Below are 14,107 nucleotides of genomic sequence, written 5' to 3'. Positions count from 1 at the left end.
ACTTGGTATGCAGACCTAGTGGACATGTCAACTGTTCCACCTTGGACACTGCCATCAAGGCAGGATCTTCTAATACAGGGTCCATTCAAGCATCCAAATCTAGTTTCTCTGCAGCTGACTGCTTGGAGATTGAACGCTTAATTCTATCTAAGCGTGGGTTCTCTGAATCGGTTATAGATACTCTGATCCAGGCTAGAAAGCCTGTCACCAGGAAGATTTACCATAAGATATGGCGGAAATATCTTTGTTGGTGTGAATCCAAGGGCTACTCGTGGAGTTAAGTTAGGATTCCCAGGATATTGTCCTTTCTCCAAGAAGGATTGGAGAAAGGATTGTCAGCTAGTTCCTTAAAGGGACAGATATCTGCTCTGTCTATCCTGTTACACAAGCGTCTGGCAGAAGTACCAGACGTTCAAGCGTTTGCACAGGCTTTAGTCAGAATTAAGCCTGTCTATAAACCTGTGGCTCCTCCATGGAGTCTGAATTTAGTTCTTTCAGTTCTTCAAGGGGTTCCGTTTGAACCTTTACATTCCATAGATATTAAGTTATTATCTTGGAAAATGTTGTTTTTGGTAGCTATTTCTCCAACATAGGTGTGTCCGGTCCACGGCGTCATCCTTACTTGTGGGATATTCTCTTCCCCAACAGGAAATGGCAAAGAGCCCAGCAAAGCTGGTCACATGATCCCTCCTAGGCTCCGCCTACCCCAGTCATTCTCTTTGCCGTTGTACAGGCAACATCTCCACGGAGATGGCTTAGAGTTTTTTAGTGTTTAACTGTAGTTTTTATTATTCAATCAAGAGTTTGTTATTTTGAAATAGTGCTGGTATGTACTATTTACTCAGAAACAGAAAAGAGATGAAGATTTCTGTTTGTATGAGGAAAATGATTTTAGCAACCGTCACTAAAATCCATGGCTGTTCCACACAGGACTGTTGAGAGCAATTAACTTCAGTTGGGGGAACAGTGAGCAGTCTCTTGCTGCTTGAGGTATGACACATTCTAACAAGACGATGTAATGCTGGAAGCTGTCATTTTCCCTATGGGATCCGGTAAGCCATGTTTATTACGATCGTAAATAAGGGCTTCACAAGGGCTTATTAAGACTGTAGACTTTTTCTGGGCTAAATCGATTCATTATTAACACATATTTAGCCTTGAGGAATCATTTTATTTGGGTATTTTGATATAATAATATCGGCAGGCACTGTTTTAGACACCTTATTCTTTAGGGGCTTTCCCAAAGCATAGGCAGAGCCTCATTTTCGCGCCGGTGTTGCGCACTTGTTTTTGAGAGGCATGGCATGCAGTCGCATGTGAGAGGAGCTCTGATACTTAGAAAAGACTTTCTGAAGGCGTCATTTGGTATCGTATTCCCCTTTGGGCTTGGTTGGGTCTCAGCAAAGCAGATACCAGGGACTGTAAAGGGGTTAAAGTTCAAAACGGCTCCGGTTCCGTTATTTTAAGGGTTAAAGCTTCCAAATTTGGTGTGCAATACTTTTAAGGCTTTAAGACACTGTGGTGAAAATTTGGTGAATTTTGAACAATTCCTTCATGTTTTTTCGCAATTGCAGTAATAAAGTGTGTTCAGTTTAAAATTTAAAGTGACAGTAACGGTTTTATTTTAAAACGTTTTTTGTACTTTGTTATCAAGTTTATGCCTGTTTAACATGTCTGAACTACCAGATAGACTGTGTTCTGAATGTGGGGAAGCCAGAATTCCTATTCATTTAAATAAATGTGATTTATGTGACAATGACAATGATGCCCAAGATGATTCCTCAAGTGAGGGGAGTAAGCATGGTACTGCATCATTCCCTCCTTCGTCTACACGAGTCTTGCCCACTCAGGAGGCCCCTAGTACATCTAGCGCGCCAATACTCCTTACTATGCAACAATTAACGGCTGTAATGGATAATTCTGTCAAAAACATTTTAGCCAAAATGAACACTTATCAGCGTAAGCGCGACTGCTCTGTTTTAGATACTGAAGAGCATGACGACGCTGATAATAATGTTTCTGAAGGGCCCCTAACCCAGTCTGATGGGGCCAGGGAGGTTTTGTCTGAGGGAGAAATTACTGATTCAGGGAACATTTCTCAACATGCTGAACCTGATGTGATTACATTTAAATTTAAGTTGGAACATCTCCGCATTCTGCTTAAGGAGGTATTATCCACTCTGGATGATTGTGACAAGTTGGTCATCCCAGAGAAACTATGTAAAATGGACAAGTTCCTAGAGGTGCCGGGGCTCCCAGAAGCTTTTCCTATACCCAAGCGGGTGGCGGACATTGTTAATAAAGAATGGGAAAGGCCCGGTATTCCTTTCGTCCCTCCCCCCATATTTAAAAAATTGTTTCCTATGGTCGACCCCAGAAAGGACTTATGGCAGACAGTCCCCAAGGTCGAGGGAGCGGTTTCCACTTTAAACAAACGCACCACTATACCCATAGAGGATAGTTGTGCTTTCAAAGATCCTATGGATAAAAAATTAGAAGGTTTGCTTAAAAAGATGTTTGTTCAGCAGGGTTACCTTCTACAACCAATTTCATGCGTTGTCCCTGTCGCTACAGCCGCATGTTTCTGGTTCGATGAGCTGATAAAGGCGGTCGATAGTGATTCTCCTCCTTATGAGGAGATTATGGACAGAATCAATGCTCTCAAATTGGCTAATTCTTTTACCCTAGACGCCACCTTGCAATTGGCTAGGTTAGCGGCTAAGAATTCTGGGTTTGCTATTGTGGCGCGCAGAGCGCTTTGGTTGAAATCTTGGTCGGCTGATGCGTCTTCCAAGAACAAGCTACTTAACATTCCTTTCAAGGGGAAAACGCTGTTTGGCCCTGACTTGAAAGAGATTATCTCTGATATCACTGGGGGTAAGGGCCATGCCCTTCCTCAGGATCGGCCTTTCAAGGCAAAAAATAAACCTAATTTTCGTCCCTTTCGTAGAAACGGACCAGCCCAAAGTGCTACGTCCTCTAAGCAAGAGGGTAATACTTCTCAAGCCAAGCCAGCTTGGAGACCAATGCAAGGCTGGAACAAGGGAAAGCAGGCCAAGAAACCTGCCACTGCTACCAAGACAGCATGAAATGTTGGCCCCCGATCCGGGACCGGATCTGGTGGGGGGCAGACTCTCTCTCTTCGCTCAGGCTTGGGCAAGAGATGTTCTGGATCCTTGGGTGCTAGAAATAGTCTCCCAAGGTTATCTTCTGGAATTCAAGGGGCTTCCCCCAAGGGGGAGGTTCCACAGGTCTCAGTTGTCTTCAGACCACATAAAAAGACAGGCATTCTTACATTGTGCAGAAGACCTGTTAAAAATGGGAGTGATTCATCCTGTTCCATTAAGAGAACAAGGGATGGGGTTCTACTCCAATCTGTTCATAGTTCCCAAAAAAGAGGGAACGTTCAGACCAATCTTAGATCTCAAGATCTTAAACAAGTTTCTCAAGGTTCCATCGTTCAAGATGGAAACCATTCGAACTATTCTTCCTTCCATCCAGGAAGGTCAATTCATGACCACGGTGGATTTAAAGGATGCGTATCTACATATTCCTATCCACAAGGAACATCATCGGTTCCTAAGGTTCGCATTCCTGGACAAGCATTACCAGTTCGTGGCGCTTCCTTTCGGATTAGCCACTGCTCCAAGGATTTTCACAAAGGTACTAGGGTCCCTTCTAGCTGTGCTAAGACCAAGGGGCATTGCTGTAGTACCTTATTTGGACGACATTCTGATTCAAGCGTCGTCCCTTCCTCAAGCAAAGGCTCACACGGACATAGTCCTGGCCTTTCTCAGATCTCACGGATGGAAAGTGAACGTGGAAAAGAGTTCTCTATCTCCGTCAACAAGGGTTCCCTTCTTGGGAACAATAATAGACTCCTTAGAAATGAGGATATTTCTGACAGAGGCCAGAAAAACAAAGCTTCTAGACTCTTGTCGGATACTTCATTCCGTTCCTCTTCCTTCCATAGCTCAGTGCATGGAAGTGATCGGGTTGATGGTAGCGGCAATGGACATAGTTCCTTTTGCGCGCATTCATCTAAGACCATTACAACTGTGCATGCTCAGTCAGTGGAATGGGGATTATACAGACTTGTCTCCGAAGATACAAGTAAATCAGAGGACCAGAGACTCACTCCGTTGGTGGCTGTCCCTGGACAACCTGTCACAAGGGATGACATTCCGCAGACCAGAGTGGGTCATTGTCACGACCGACGCCAGTCTGATGGGCTGGGGCGCGGTCTGGGGATCCCTGAAAGCTCAGGGTCTTTGGTCTCGGGAAGAATCTCTTCTACCGATAAATATTCTGGAACTGAGAGCGATATTCAATGCTCTCAAGGCTTGGCCTCAGCTAGCGAGGGCCAAGTTCATACGGTTTCAATCAGACAACATGACAACTGTTGCGTACATCGACCATCAGGGGGGAACAAGGAGTTCCCTAGCGATGGAAGAAGTGACCAAAATCATTCTATGGGCGGAGTCTCACTCCTGCCACCTGTCCGCTATCCACATCCCAGGAGTGGAAAATTGGGAAGCGGATTTTCTGAGTCGTCAGACATTGCATCCGGGGGAGTGGGAACTCCATCCGGAAATCTTTGCCCAAGTCACTCAGCTGTGGGGCATTCCAGACATGGATCTGATGGCCTCTCGTCAGAACTTCAAAGTTCCTTGCTACGGGTCCAGATCCAGGGATCCCAAGGCGGCTCTAGTGGATGCACTAGTAGCACCTTGGACCTTCAAACTAGCTTATGTGTTCCCGCCGTTTCCTCTCATCCCCAGGCTGGTAGCCAGGATCAATCAGGAGAGGGCGTCGGTGATCTTGATAGCTCCTGCGTGGCCACGCAGGACTTGGTATGCAGATCTGGTGAATATGTCATCGGCTCCACCTTGGAAGCTACCTTTGAGACGAGACCTTCTTGTTCAGGGTCCGTTCGAACATCCGAACCTGGTTTCACTCCAGCTGACTGCTTGGAGATTGAACGCTTGATCTTATCGAAGCGAGGGTTCTCAGATTCTGTTATCGATACTCTTGTTCAGGCCAGAAAGCCTGTAACTAGAAAGATTTACCACAAAATTTGGAAAAAATATATCTGTTGGTGTGAATCTAAAGGATTCCCTTGGGACAAGGTTAAGATTCCTAAGATTCTATCCTTCCTTCAAGAAGGATTGGAAAAAGGATTATCTGCAAGTTCCCTGAAGGGACAGATTTCTGCCTTGTCTGTGTTACTTCACAAAAAGCTGGCAGCTGTGCCAGATGTTCAAGCCTTTGTTCAGGCTCTGGTTAGAATTAAGCCTGTTTACAAACCTTTGACTCCTCCTTGGAGTCTCAATTTAGTTCTTTCAGTTCTTCAGGGGGTTCCGTTTGAACCCTTACATTCCGTTGATATTAAGTTATTATCTTGGAAAGTTTTGTTTTTAGTTGCAATTTCTTCTGCTAGAAGAGTTTCAGAATTATCTGCTCTGCAGTGTTCTCCTCCTTATCTGGTGTTCCATGCAGATAAGGTGGTTTTACGTACTAAACCTGGTTTTCTTCCAAAAGTTGTTTCTAACAAAAACATTAACCAGGAGATTATCGTACCTTCTCTGTGTCCGAAACCAGTTTCAAAGAAGGAACGTTTGTTGCACAATTTGGATGTTGTTCGCGCTCTAAAATTCTATTTAGAAGCTACAAAGGATTTTAGACAAACATCTTCCTTGTTTGTTGTCTATTCCGGTAAAAGGAGAGGTCAAAAAGCAACTTCTACCTCTCTCTCTTTTTGGATTAAAAGCATCATCAGATTGGCTTACGAGACTGCCGGACGGCAGCCTCCCGAAAGAATCACGGCTCATTCCACTAGGGCTGTGGCTTCCACATGGGCCTTCAAGAACGAGGCTTCTGTTGATCAGATATGTAGGGCAGCGACTTGGTCTTCACTGCACACTTTTACCAAATTTTACAAGTTTGATATTTTTGCTTCTTCTGAGGCTATTTTTGGGAGAAAGGTTTTGCAAACCGTGGTGCCTTCCATTTAGGTGACCTGATTTGCTCCCTCCCTTCATCCGTGTCCTAAAGCTTTGGTATTGGTTCCCACAAGTAAGGATGACGCCGTGGACCGGACACACCTATGTTGGAGAAAACAGAATTTATGTTTACCTGATAAATTACTTTCTCCAACGGTGTGTCCGGTCCACGGCCCGCCCTGGTTTTTTTAATCAGGTCTGATAATTTATTTTCTTTAACTACAGTCACCACGGTACCATATGGTTTCTCCTATGCAAATATTCCTCCTTAACGTCGGTCGAATGACTGGGGTAGGCGGAGCCTAGGAGGGATCATGTGACCAGCTTTGCTGGGCTCTTTGCCATTTCCTGTTGGGGAAGAGAATATCCCACAAGTAAGGATGACGCCGTGGACCGGACACACCGTTGGAGAAAGTAATTTATCAGGTAAACATAAATTCTGTTTTCTGCTGCTCGAAGAGTTTCAGAATTGTCTGCTTTGCAGTGTGATTCACCCTATCTGGTGTTCCATGCAGATAAGGTTGTTTTGCGTACCAAACCTGGTTTTCTTCCGAAAGTGGTTTCTAATAAGAATATTAACCAGGAAATCATTGTTCCTTCTCTGTGTCCTAATCCAGTTTCTAAGAAGGAATGACTATTACACAATCTTGATGTGGTTCGTGCTTTAAAATTCTATTTAAAAGCAACTAAAGATTTCAGACAAACATCATCCTTGTTTGTTGTCTATTCTGGTAAGAGGAGAGGTCAGAAAGCGACTGCTACCTCTCTTTCCTTCTGGCTGAAAAGCATCATCCGATTGGCTTATGAGACTGCTGGACTGCAGCCTCCTGAACGAATTACAGCTCATTCCACCAGAGCTGTGGCTTCCACATGGGCTTTCAAGAATGAGGCTTCTGTTGAACAGATTTGTAAGGCAGCGACTTGGTCTTCACTGCATACTTTTGCCAAATTTTACAAATTTGATACTTTTGCTTCTTCGGAGGCTATTTTTGGGAGAAAGGTTTTGCAAGCAGTGGTGCCTTCCGTTTAGGTTACCTGACTTGTTCCCTCCCTTCATCCGTGTCCTAAAGCTTTGGTATTGGTATCCCACAAGTAAGGATGAATCCGTGGACTGGATACACCTTGTAAGAGAAAACAGAATTTATGCTTACCTGATAAATTACTTTCTCTTACGGTGTATCCAGTCCACGGCCCGCCCTGGCAATTAAGTCAGGTTAAACATTTTTCATTTAAACTACAGTCACCACTGCACCCTATGGTTTCTCCTTTTTCTCCTAACTGTCGGTCGAATGACTGGGGGGGCGGAGCCTGAGGGGGAGCTATATGGACAGCTCTGCTGTGTGCTCTCTTTGCCACTTCATGTAGGGAATGAGAATATCCCACAAGTAAGGATGAATCCATGGACTGGATACACCGTAAGAGAAAGTAATTTATCAGGTAAGTATAAATTCAGTTTTTTAGCAACTCACCAAAGCAACTCCAGTTCCTGGGTCCTACACTCTGTCTCAGGTTTATGGGTGGATGCTGCCATAGTCAGGGAATGATCACCCAGGGTATTCTGTGTAGTGTCCAGGACATAGAAAGGGCACCTATTCCAGCCTATAAATGCTGATTCTTTATAGGTTTTAAAGGCATTTTTAAGTAAGGCCTCATCTAGTTCGAGTGCACTCACAGTTGCAGAATGCAGGCAGTATTAGAAGTTTGATAGAGGGGCCTTGGTGAGGTGCTTGGGTTTGACTTCTCTTCAACTTTTTTTTCTTTTCCCAAATTGCACATTCTCAATAATGAAAGGAAGGAAGGAAAGAAAACAATATGGACCCTCGTGCGAAAATATAAAGCACCCTTTATTTTCACCATTCTTTTTTAAGTGTTAGTCTTCCCAGATGCAACTGAGACACAGACACAGATTTAAAGTTGCAATAGCTAGATATAAATATCTGTAAAAACATTTCACATTTATCAGACAGGGGCAAGTGCGTCATTTTTGTACAGGTATCCGTTTGTAGTGGGAAAGGTACAATGGCTTGTCTCACGGATAACTTTCTCTTGTTTACCAATAGCCTTTTAATAATTTCATATTAGATTAAATGCTGCTCGTTAGCTTCATAAATAAGAGTGAAGTGTGTGTGTGGGGCATCTGATAAAATCACTCACATTAATTGTTAACTGAAGCATTTCCTGATTCTTATACTGATCTGTCTTTTATCAAACACTCACTCAGCATTTGTCACTTGTCCTTTAGGCTGGAGGTTCTCAGGTGATTTTTACCAACCCTCTGGAGATTGTGAAGATTCGTTTACAAGTGGCGGGAGAAATCACTACAGGCCCTCGTGTCAGCGCTCTGACTGTTCTAAAGGATCTGGGCTTTTTTGGCCTTTACAAGGTATTTTAAATTTGAATTGGAATCTTAAGAAAATGTAAACCCACCATATACTAAAACATAATAGCCTGTTGTCTTCTTATCTCAGAAAATGATGCAAAACAGCAAATAAAAATACCTGTCTGGTACCAAAACTTTTTTTTTTTAAAGCTATGGAACCAAATATGCAAACCATTGTTCTCAAGCAGGAAAGAAATGACTAAAATTTATAACATTCTAATTATAGAATTGTAAAGTGCGGATCTACTTCAGTATAAACATTCCAGGGCTTTAATTTACTAAGTCATCTGTCCAGCACCTTCTAATCCATTATTTTAGTTCTATACACAGTAGCAAGGCAGGTAGAGTACAATAAGGCCCTCTTGTGTTGTTCTCATAGTAATTATTTGTGGCCTGTTGTTTTCATATATTGTTTTATACACAGACAGCAACCCCATTACCCAATGCCACGTGCATTTTAGTGAATCACTGAGGGGTGCAACATTCAATATATTTGATTTATATATACAGAGCACTTACAGTGTCCTGTTTGGGCAATAATTCTGATTCTACAGGGTTATCACTGATTACGGTACATCTGAGGCCTGCAACAAGCCCTGTTAACATGACAATGAGGAAATAAATCCTTTTGTGTGGGTAGGCTGTTCTGTATGTTTTAGCCCGGAGAGCAATACACATTACTGAATAGAGATTAACACTACCTTTTTTTTTCTTCATTTATTCTACCTGCTGTTTTGGAGAGCTTTTTATTGCCACTAGCATTTTGTATTCCTTTGTGCAAATTAGTTTACAACACAGCACACAAATTATCCAACAAAAACAACAGAATATTCTTGTATACAACAAATCGGGTAATGGGAACAAACTCAAATAACTGCAATGCATTGGGACATTGACCACTTTATACATATGTATGTACAATTATTAGAGGCACCACCTCCAACTGTATATGGAGCAAGGGCGTCATATTCTTACCTGAAGCACCACAGTTGACAGCATTGAATTTTCTGGAACTGTATCGTGTACCCACACAACATTTAAGTAGATTAAACGGTGACCTTTTTAAAGCGTAAAGTGTTCATTTTATAACAGATGCAGCAATTGAAGTATATGCATTGACTTATGCAATTATCAAAACCTTTCATTTATTTTCAATATGAATGACAAAGCACTTTATATATGCTGCAAAATAGCGTACCCTTTTCAGAGCCAGAGGGAGCAGCAAAGTAATTGTAATCTTTGTTGCCAATTTCAATTTATTTTGAGCTGTACTTTAAGCCAGTGAACTTTTATTTTTATTTTTTTGTCTTGTGCTCGATGAGCGAGTCTGTGTTGTCACAAGTGTGTCCCAGCATATTCTCTGTCATAGAAATAGTTTTATCCAGCTATCACAGATTTGTCGCCCTTAGTCTTAAAGGGTTATTTGAAATACACAGCAGTCACTTGTGTCACTTAGCGCAGATGTAGGGGGCAAATATGAGCACATATGACATACTGTTGTATTCGCAGCCCTTTGCGAGCAAAGCTAAATAATCATTTAGTCATTTAGTAATTAACATTTAACAAAAGCATGTTTCCAATCACCACTACATTGCCAACATGCTCCGAATTATATTTAAAATGAAGAGCTGTGTATTTCCAATACCACTTTTTTGTTTCTTTAATTCCCTTGACACCCTTTAGCAGGTGCATCGACCTGCAGCTTAAGTGCAGGGAAATTGCAATAGTTATATATTTACTATGCCCCATATTAAGATAAAAGCAGACTGATTTAAAAGGCTATTCTGTGTTTGGATAGTCTGCATCAGGTTGGTTTTGGATGTAATATCTAATAGCGTAGTACGTAGTAATCTAAATGCTATGGCTTACAACAAACAGCTCGCCGCTGGGATTTTTCATTTGAACTGCATTATAATGCTAATTTTGTTGCTGTTATTTGACACTATTCTGTTTTCTTTAAAAGCACAGCAAAAGGTCCTATATAGAGTAACCAATTGGTACAAATGAAATATAAACTATTTATTAATTGTAAAGTTTAAATAAGCCAAGATCAAATAAAAAGAGAAATGATCATTATTTAACAAATGATGCTACACTTTGTAAATGTGTTTCTATATTTTTACGTATTATGTCATCAATCGCCTGCAGCACTAATTTACTGTGACACCCCCAGCCAGGGCTATGAAACTGTTGTGAATGATTGAGGTTTGCAAATACTACAGAAGTGCAATTTGCTAAATCTTCATACTGCCGGAAATCTTTACCTTGAAAGGCAATTTTCATTGCATTTACTTCCGTTCCTAGCAGTACTAAGAGGTAAGAATGGGTTAATAAGTTTGTATAGTGGGTAGCAAAGGTAGACTCAAATTAATGGATCAAGAAATGACTTGCTGCCTATTGTTTACAGCCATGGGATCCAAATAACAATCACAGATGCCAAATCATTTCTAAACCTGCAAGGTACTGTAGGAGAGGAAAAAAATAAAAGAAGGGGGTGGGAGCATATACAGGTGCCAGAAGCATTAAATAACCCTCCCAGACAAGGTGCACCTCTGTCTTCCATAGTTTAAGGTCCCCTGTCTGGCATTTTTCCCCCTACACGAGACAATGTGCATTCACTGCAGGAGACAAGGTTAAGCCTGCGTCTCCCAGACCTGCTGGCTCCTTGTGCCCAACCCGACACAGAGGTGCCTTTGTGAGTATAATTACTCTCCCCTTGTTGTAGAAATAGTTGTTTAGAGCCTTACTTGCAGGTTGGGCTGGACCAAGCAAGAATTAGCATGCTAAAGAAATGCCTTAGCTCAGCCTTGTGGGTATGTTCATCCCTGGTTACTGTACAAGAGGATATTCCCTGCCTAAATGATCAGATAATGAGATGAGATTTTAGATTATTAAACCCTGCTAAAGTGCTCCAGGCACCTTCAGCTGTGTAACCAGTTTTGGGTAAATCCAGTGGTTAAATGGCTACTACTTTTTGTTTATTTACACAACATTTTTTAGTTAATGTTTAATAGATCTTTAAAATGTATTTTTTTTATATTGTTTGCCTCATGGGCTTGTATAATAAAAATAATTAATTTTATATAGTTTTATTTCAAATATTATTTACATATTAGGCACTACACTTTTGAAATCTGTTTTCTCATCAAGTGTTTTTGAATGTGCATATTTGTCTGTGGTGGCATAGATTTGCTATGACTGCAGAAATCTGTTGAATGATTTCCAGTAACTTTCTTATGGAACTGGTTCACTAATATTTGGAGAGCTACATCATTCTTTGATTGCAGCATATAACAGTAATTGGATGAACGTCTCTATCTGAGCGCTCCCTGAATCCATAGTGAACCTAGACCAGTATGTACAAAATCTTACGTATGTGCACGTTTATAAAAAGTTCCCCCCAAAATATAAGTAAATGAGTAGAACATATTAAATATTAATAAAAATAATAAAAACATGTTTAAAAGGAAGCCCCAATCCTCACTCAGGAATTGGCCGATGTACAATGATGTTTTAACTTTAAAGATTTCACAAACTGTCACCCAACAATGTAATGCTTGGCAGGGTTGCTTATGAATTGCCAGAATAAACGTTTGGATGATCCAAAACAACTTACAGGGGATTAATCGAAAGCCCCTTTGACTTTCAACAAGCTGTCCACATCACAAAGGTGTGAACGTTAAAATAAATGTTTCCTTTTTCTGTTTAAGGTACCATAGCCAATCTCCTTAAGCTTTCCTAATTGACCTGGCTTGCTGCGGACAATTAACTTGAAGATAAATGAGCCCTGCGTTTTTTACTTCCACAGAACTTCATCAGGATAGAGAGGGAAACATAGCATTGCTGCCATCCTGAACACTAGCCATCGAGCAATGACTATGCCGAGCAATCTGTGTATGCCTGAGTACCCCTATCTCAGTACATAGCAAGTTACAGGAAAACTGACCAGCTTAGTCTACTAATCTTTCTGCTATTTAACCACTTTCCTGCCAGATACTATAAATGTGTTTCAGCTATCTCTGACAGCCAGCTGGCAATCTGTTGGCAATAGTCTGCCAGTATGCATTTGCCAGTTATAAACTGGACAGAGGTCTGACATCTTAAAGCTTTTTGATGGTGGAATATTTTGGGTATATTTCTCCTAGGTAGCTTAGTTATGAGCAAATGTAACTATTAGCAAATATATAACAATTCAACTATATCCCCTGTTGGCAAGTTACAATCCAGAGCAAGTGTCTACAGTATATCTAGATGTCTTTTAGGTTATGAATGTTTGTTATAATTATTGTTATTTTAATTACTGTTATTTGACTAGTCCTAAAGCCTGTGTACACGGGCCTTTTTTTGCAGTACAGCGGTCCCACCCCTTGCTCTCCCCATTCCCTCTCCTTTGCCCTCTCTTTCCCCCCTCTCTTTTTCTCTCTCTCTCCCCTCTCTTTTGCTCTCTCTCCCCCCTCTCTTTTGCTCTCTCTCTCTTTCCCCCTCTCTTTTGCTCTCTCTCTCCCCCCTCTCTCTTTTGCTCTCTCAATCCCCCCTTCTCTTTTGCTCTCCCCCCTCCTCTTTTGCTCTCTCCCCCCTCCTCTTTTGCTCTCTCCCCCCTCCTCTTTTGCTCTCTCCCCCCTCCTCTTTTGCTCTCTCTCTCCCCTCTCTTTTGCTCTCTCTCTCTCTCCCCTCTCTCTTTTGCTCTCTCTCTCCTCCCTCTCTCTTTTGCTCTCTCTCCTCCCTCTCTCTTTTGCTCTCTCTCTCTCTCCTCCCTCTCTCTTTTGCTCTCTCTCTCCCTCTCTTTTGCTCTCCCCCCTCCTCTTTTGCTCTCCCCCCCTCCTCTTTTGCTCTCCCCCCCCTCCTCTTTTGCTCTCTCCCCCCTCCTCTTTTGCTCTCTCTCTCCCTCTCTCTTTTGCTCTCTCTCTCCCTCTCTCTTTTGCTCTCTCTCTCCCTCTCTCTTTTGCTCTCTCTCCCCCTCTCTCTTTTGCTCTCTCTCTCCCCCTTCTCTTTTGCACTCTCTCTCCCCCTTCTCTTTTGCGCTCTCTCTCCCCCCTCTCTTTTGCTCTCTCTCCCTCTCTCTTTTGCTCTCTCTCCCCATCTTTTGCTCCCCCCTCTCTTTTGCCCTCTCTCCCCCCTCTCTTTAGCCCTCTCTCTCCCCCCTCTCTTTAGCCCTCTCTCTACCCCCTCTCTTTTGCCCTCTCTCTACCCCCTCTCTTTTGCCCTCTCTCCCCCTCTCTTTAGCCCTCTCTCTACCCCCTCTATTTTGCTCTCTCTCTCCCCTCTCTCTTTTGCTCTCTCTCTCTCCCCTCTCTCTTTTGCTCTCTCTCTCCTCCCTCTCTCTTTTGCTCTCTCTCCTCCCTCTCTCTTTTGCTCTCTCTCTCCTCCCTCTTTTGCTCTCTCTCTCCTCCCTCTCTCTTTTGCTCTCTCTCTCCTCCCTCTCTCTTTTGCTCTCTCTCCTCCCTCTCTTTTGCTCTCTCTCTCCCTCTCTCTTTTGCTCTCCCCCCTCCTCTTTTGCTCTCTCCCCCCTCCTCTTTTGCTCTCTCTCTCCCCTCTCTCTTTTGCTCTCTCTCTCCCCTCTCTCTTTTGCTCTCTCTCTCCCCTCTCTCTTTTGCTCTCTTTCTCCTCCCTCTCTCTTTTGCTCTCTCCCCCTCCTCTTTTGCTCTCTCTCTCCTCCCTCTCTCTTTTGCTCTCTCTCTCCTCCCTCTCTCTTTTGCTCTCTCTCCTCCCTCTCTCTCCCTCTCTC

The 14,107-nt window shown here is 42.6% G+C and overlaps 1 protein-coding gene across 1 annotated transcript in view; it reads left to right on the top strand.

Moving 5' to 3' along the window:
- SLC25A13 (solute carrier family 25 member 13) overlaps window positions 1-14,107 on the top strand; it is a 396,949-nt gene that overhangs the window by 271,330 nt on the left and 111,512 nt on the right. The window contains exon 14 of the mRNA XM_053714082.1: window positions 8,245-8,385. Within this exon, the coding sequence (XP_053570057.1) occupies window positions 8,245-8,385 (141 nt within the window). The remainder of the gene's footprint in view (window positions 1-8,244; window positions 8,386-14,107) is intronic.

The sequence above is a fragment of the Bombina bombina genome, chromosome 5, assembly GCF_027579735.1.
Source record: "Bombina bombina isolate aBomBom1 chromosome 5, aBomBom1.pri, whole genome shotgun sequence".
Classification (NCBI taxonomy): Eukaryota; Metazoa; Chordata; class Amphibia; order Anura; family Bombinatoridae; genus Bombina; species Bombina bombina.
Note: the sequence above shows the minus strand (reverse complement) of the source record. Positions and strands in the feature narration are given on the sequence as shown.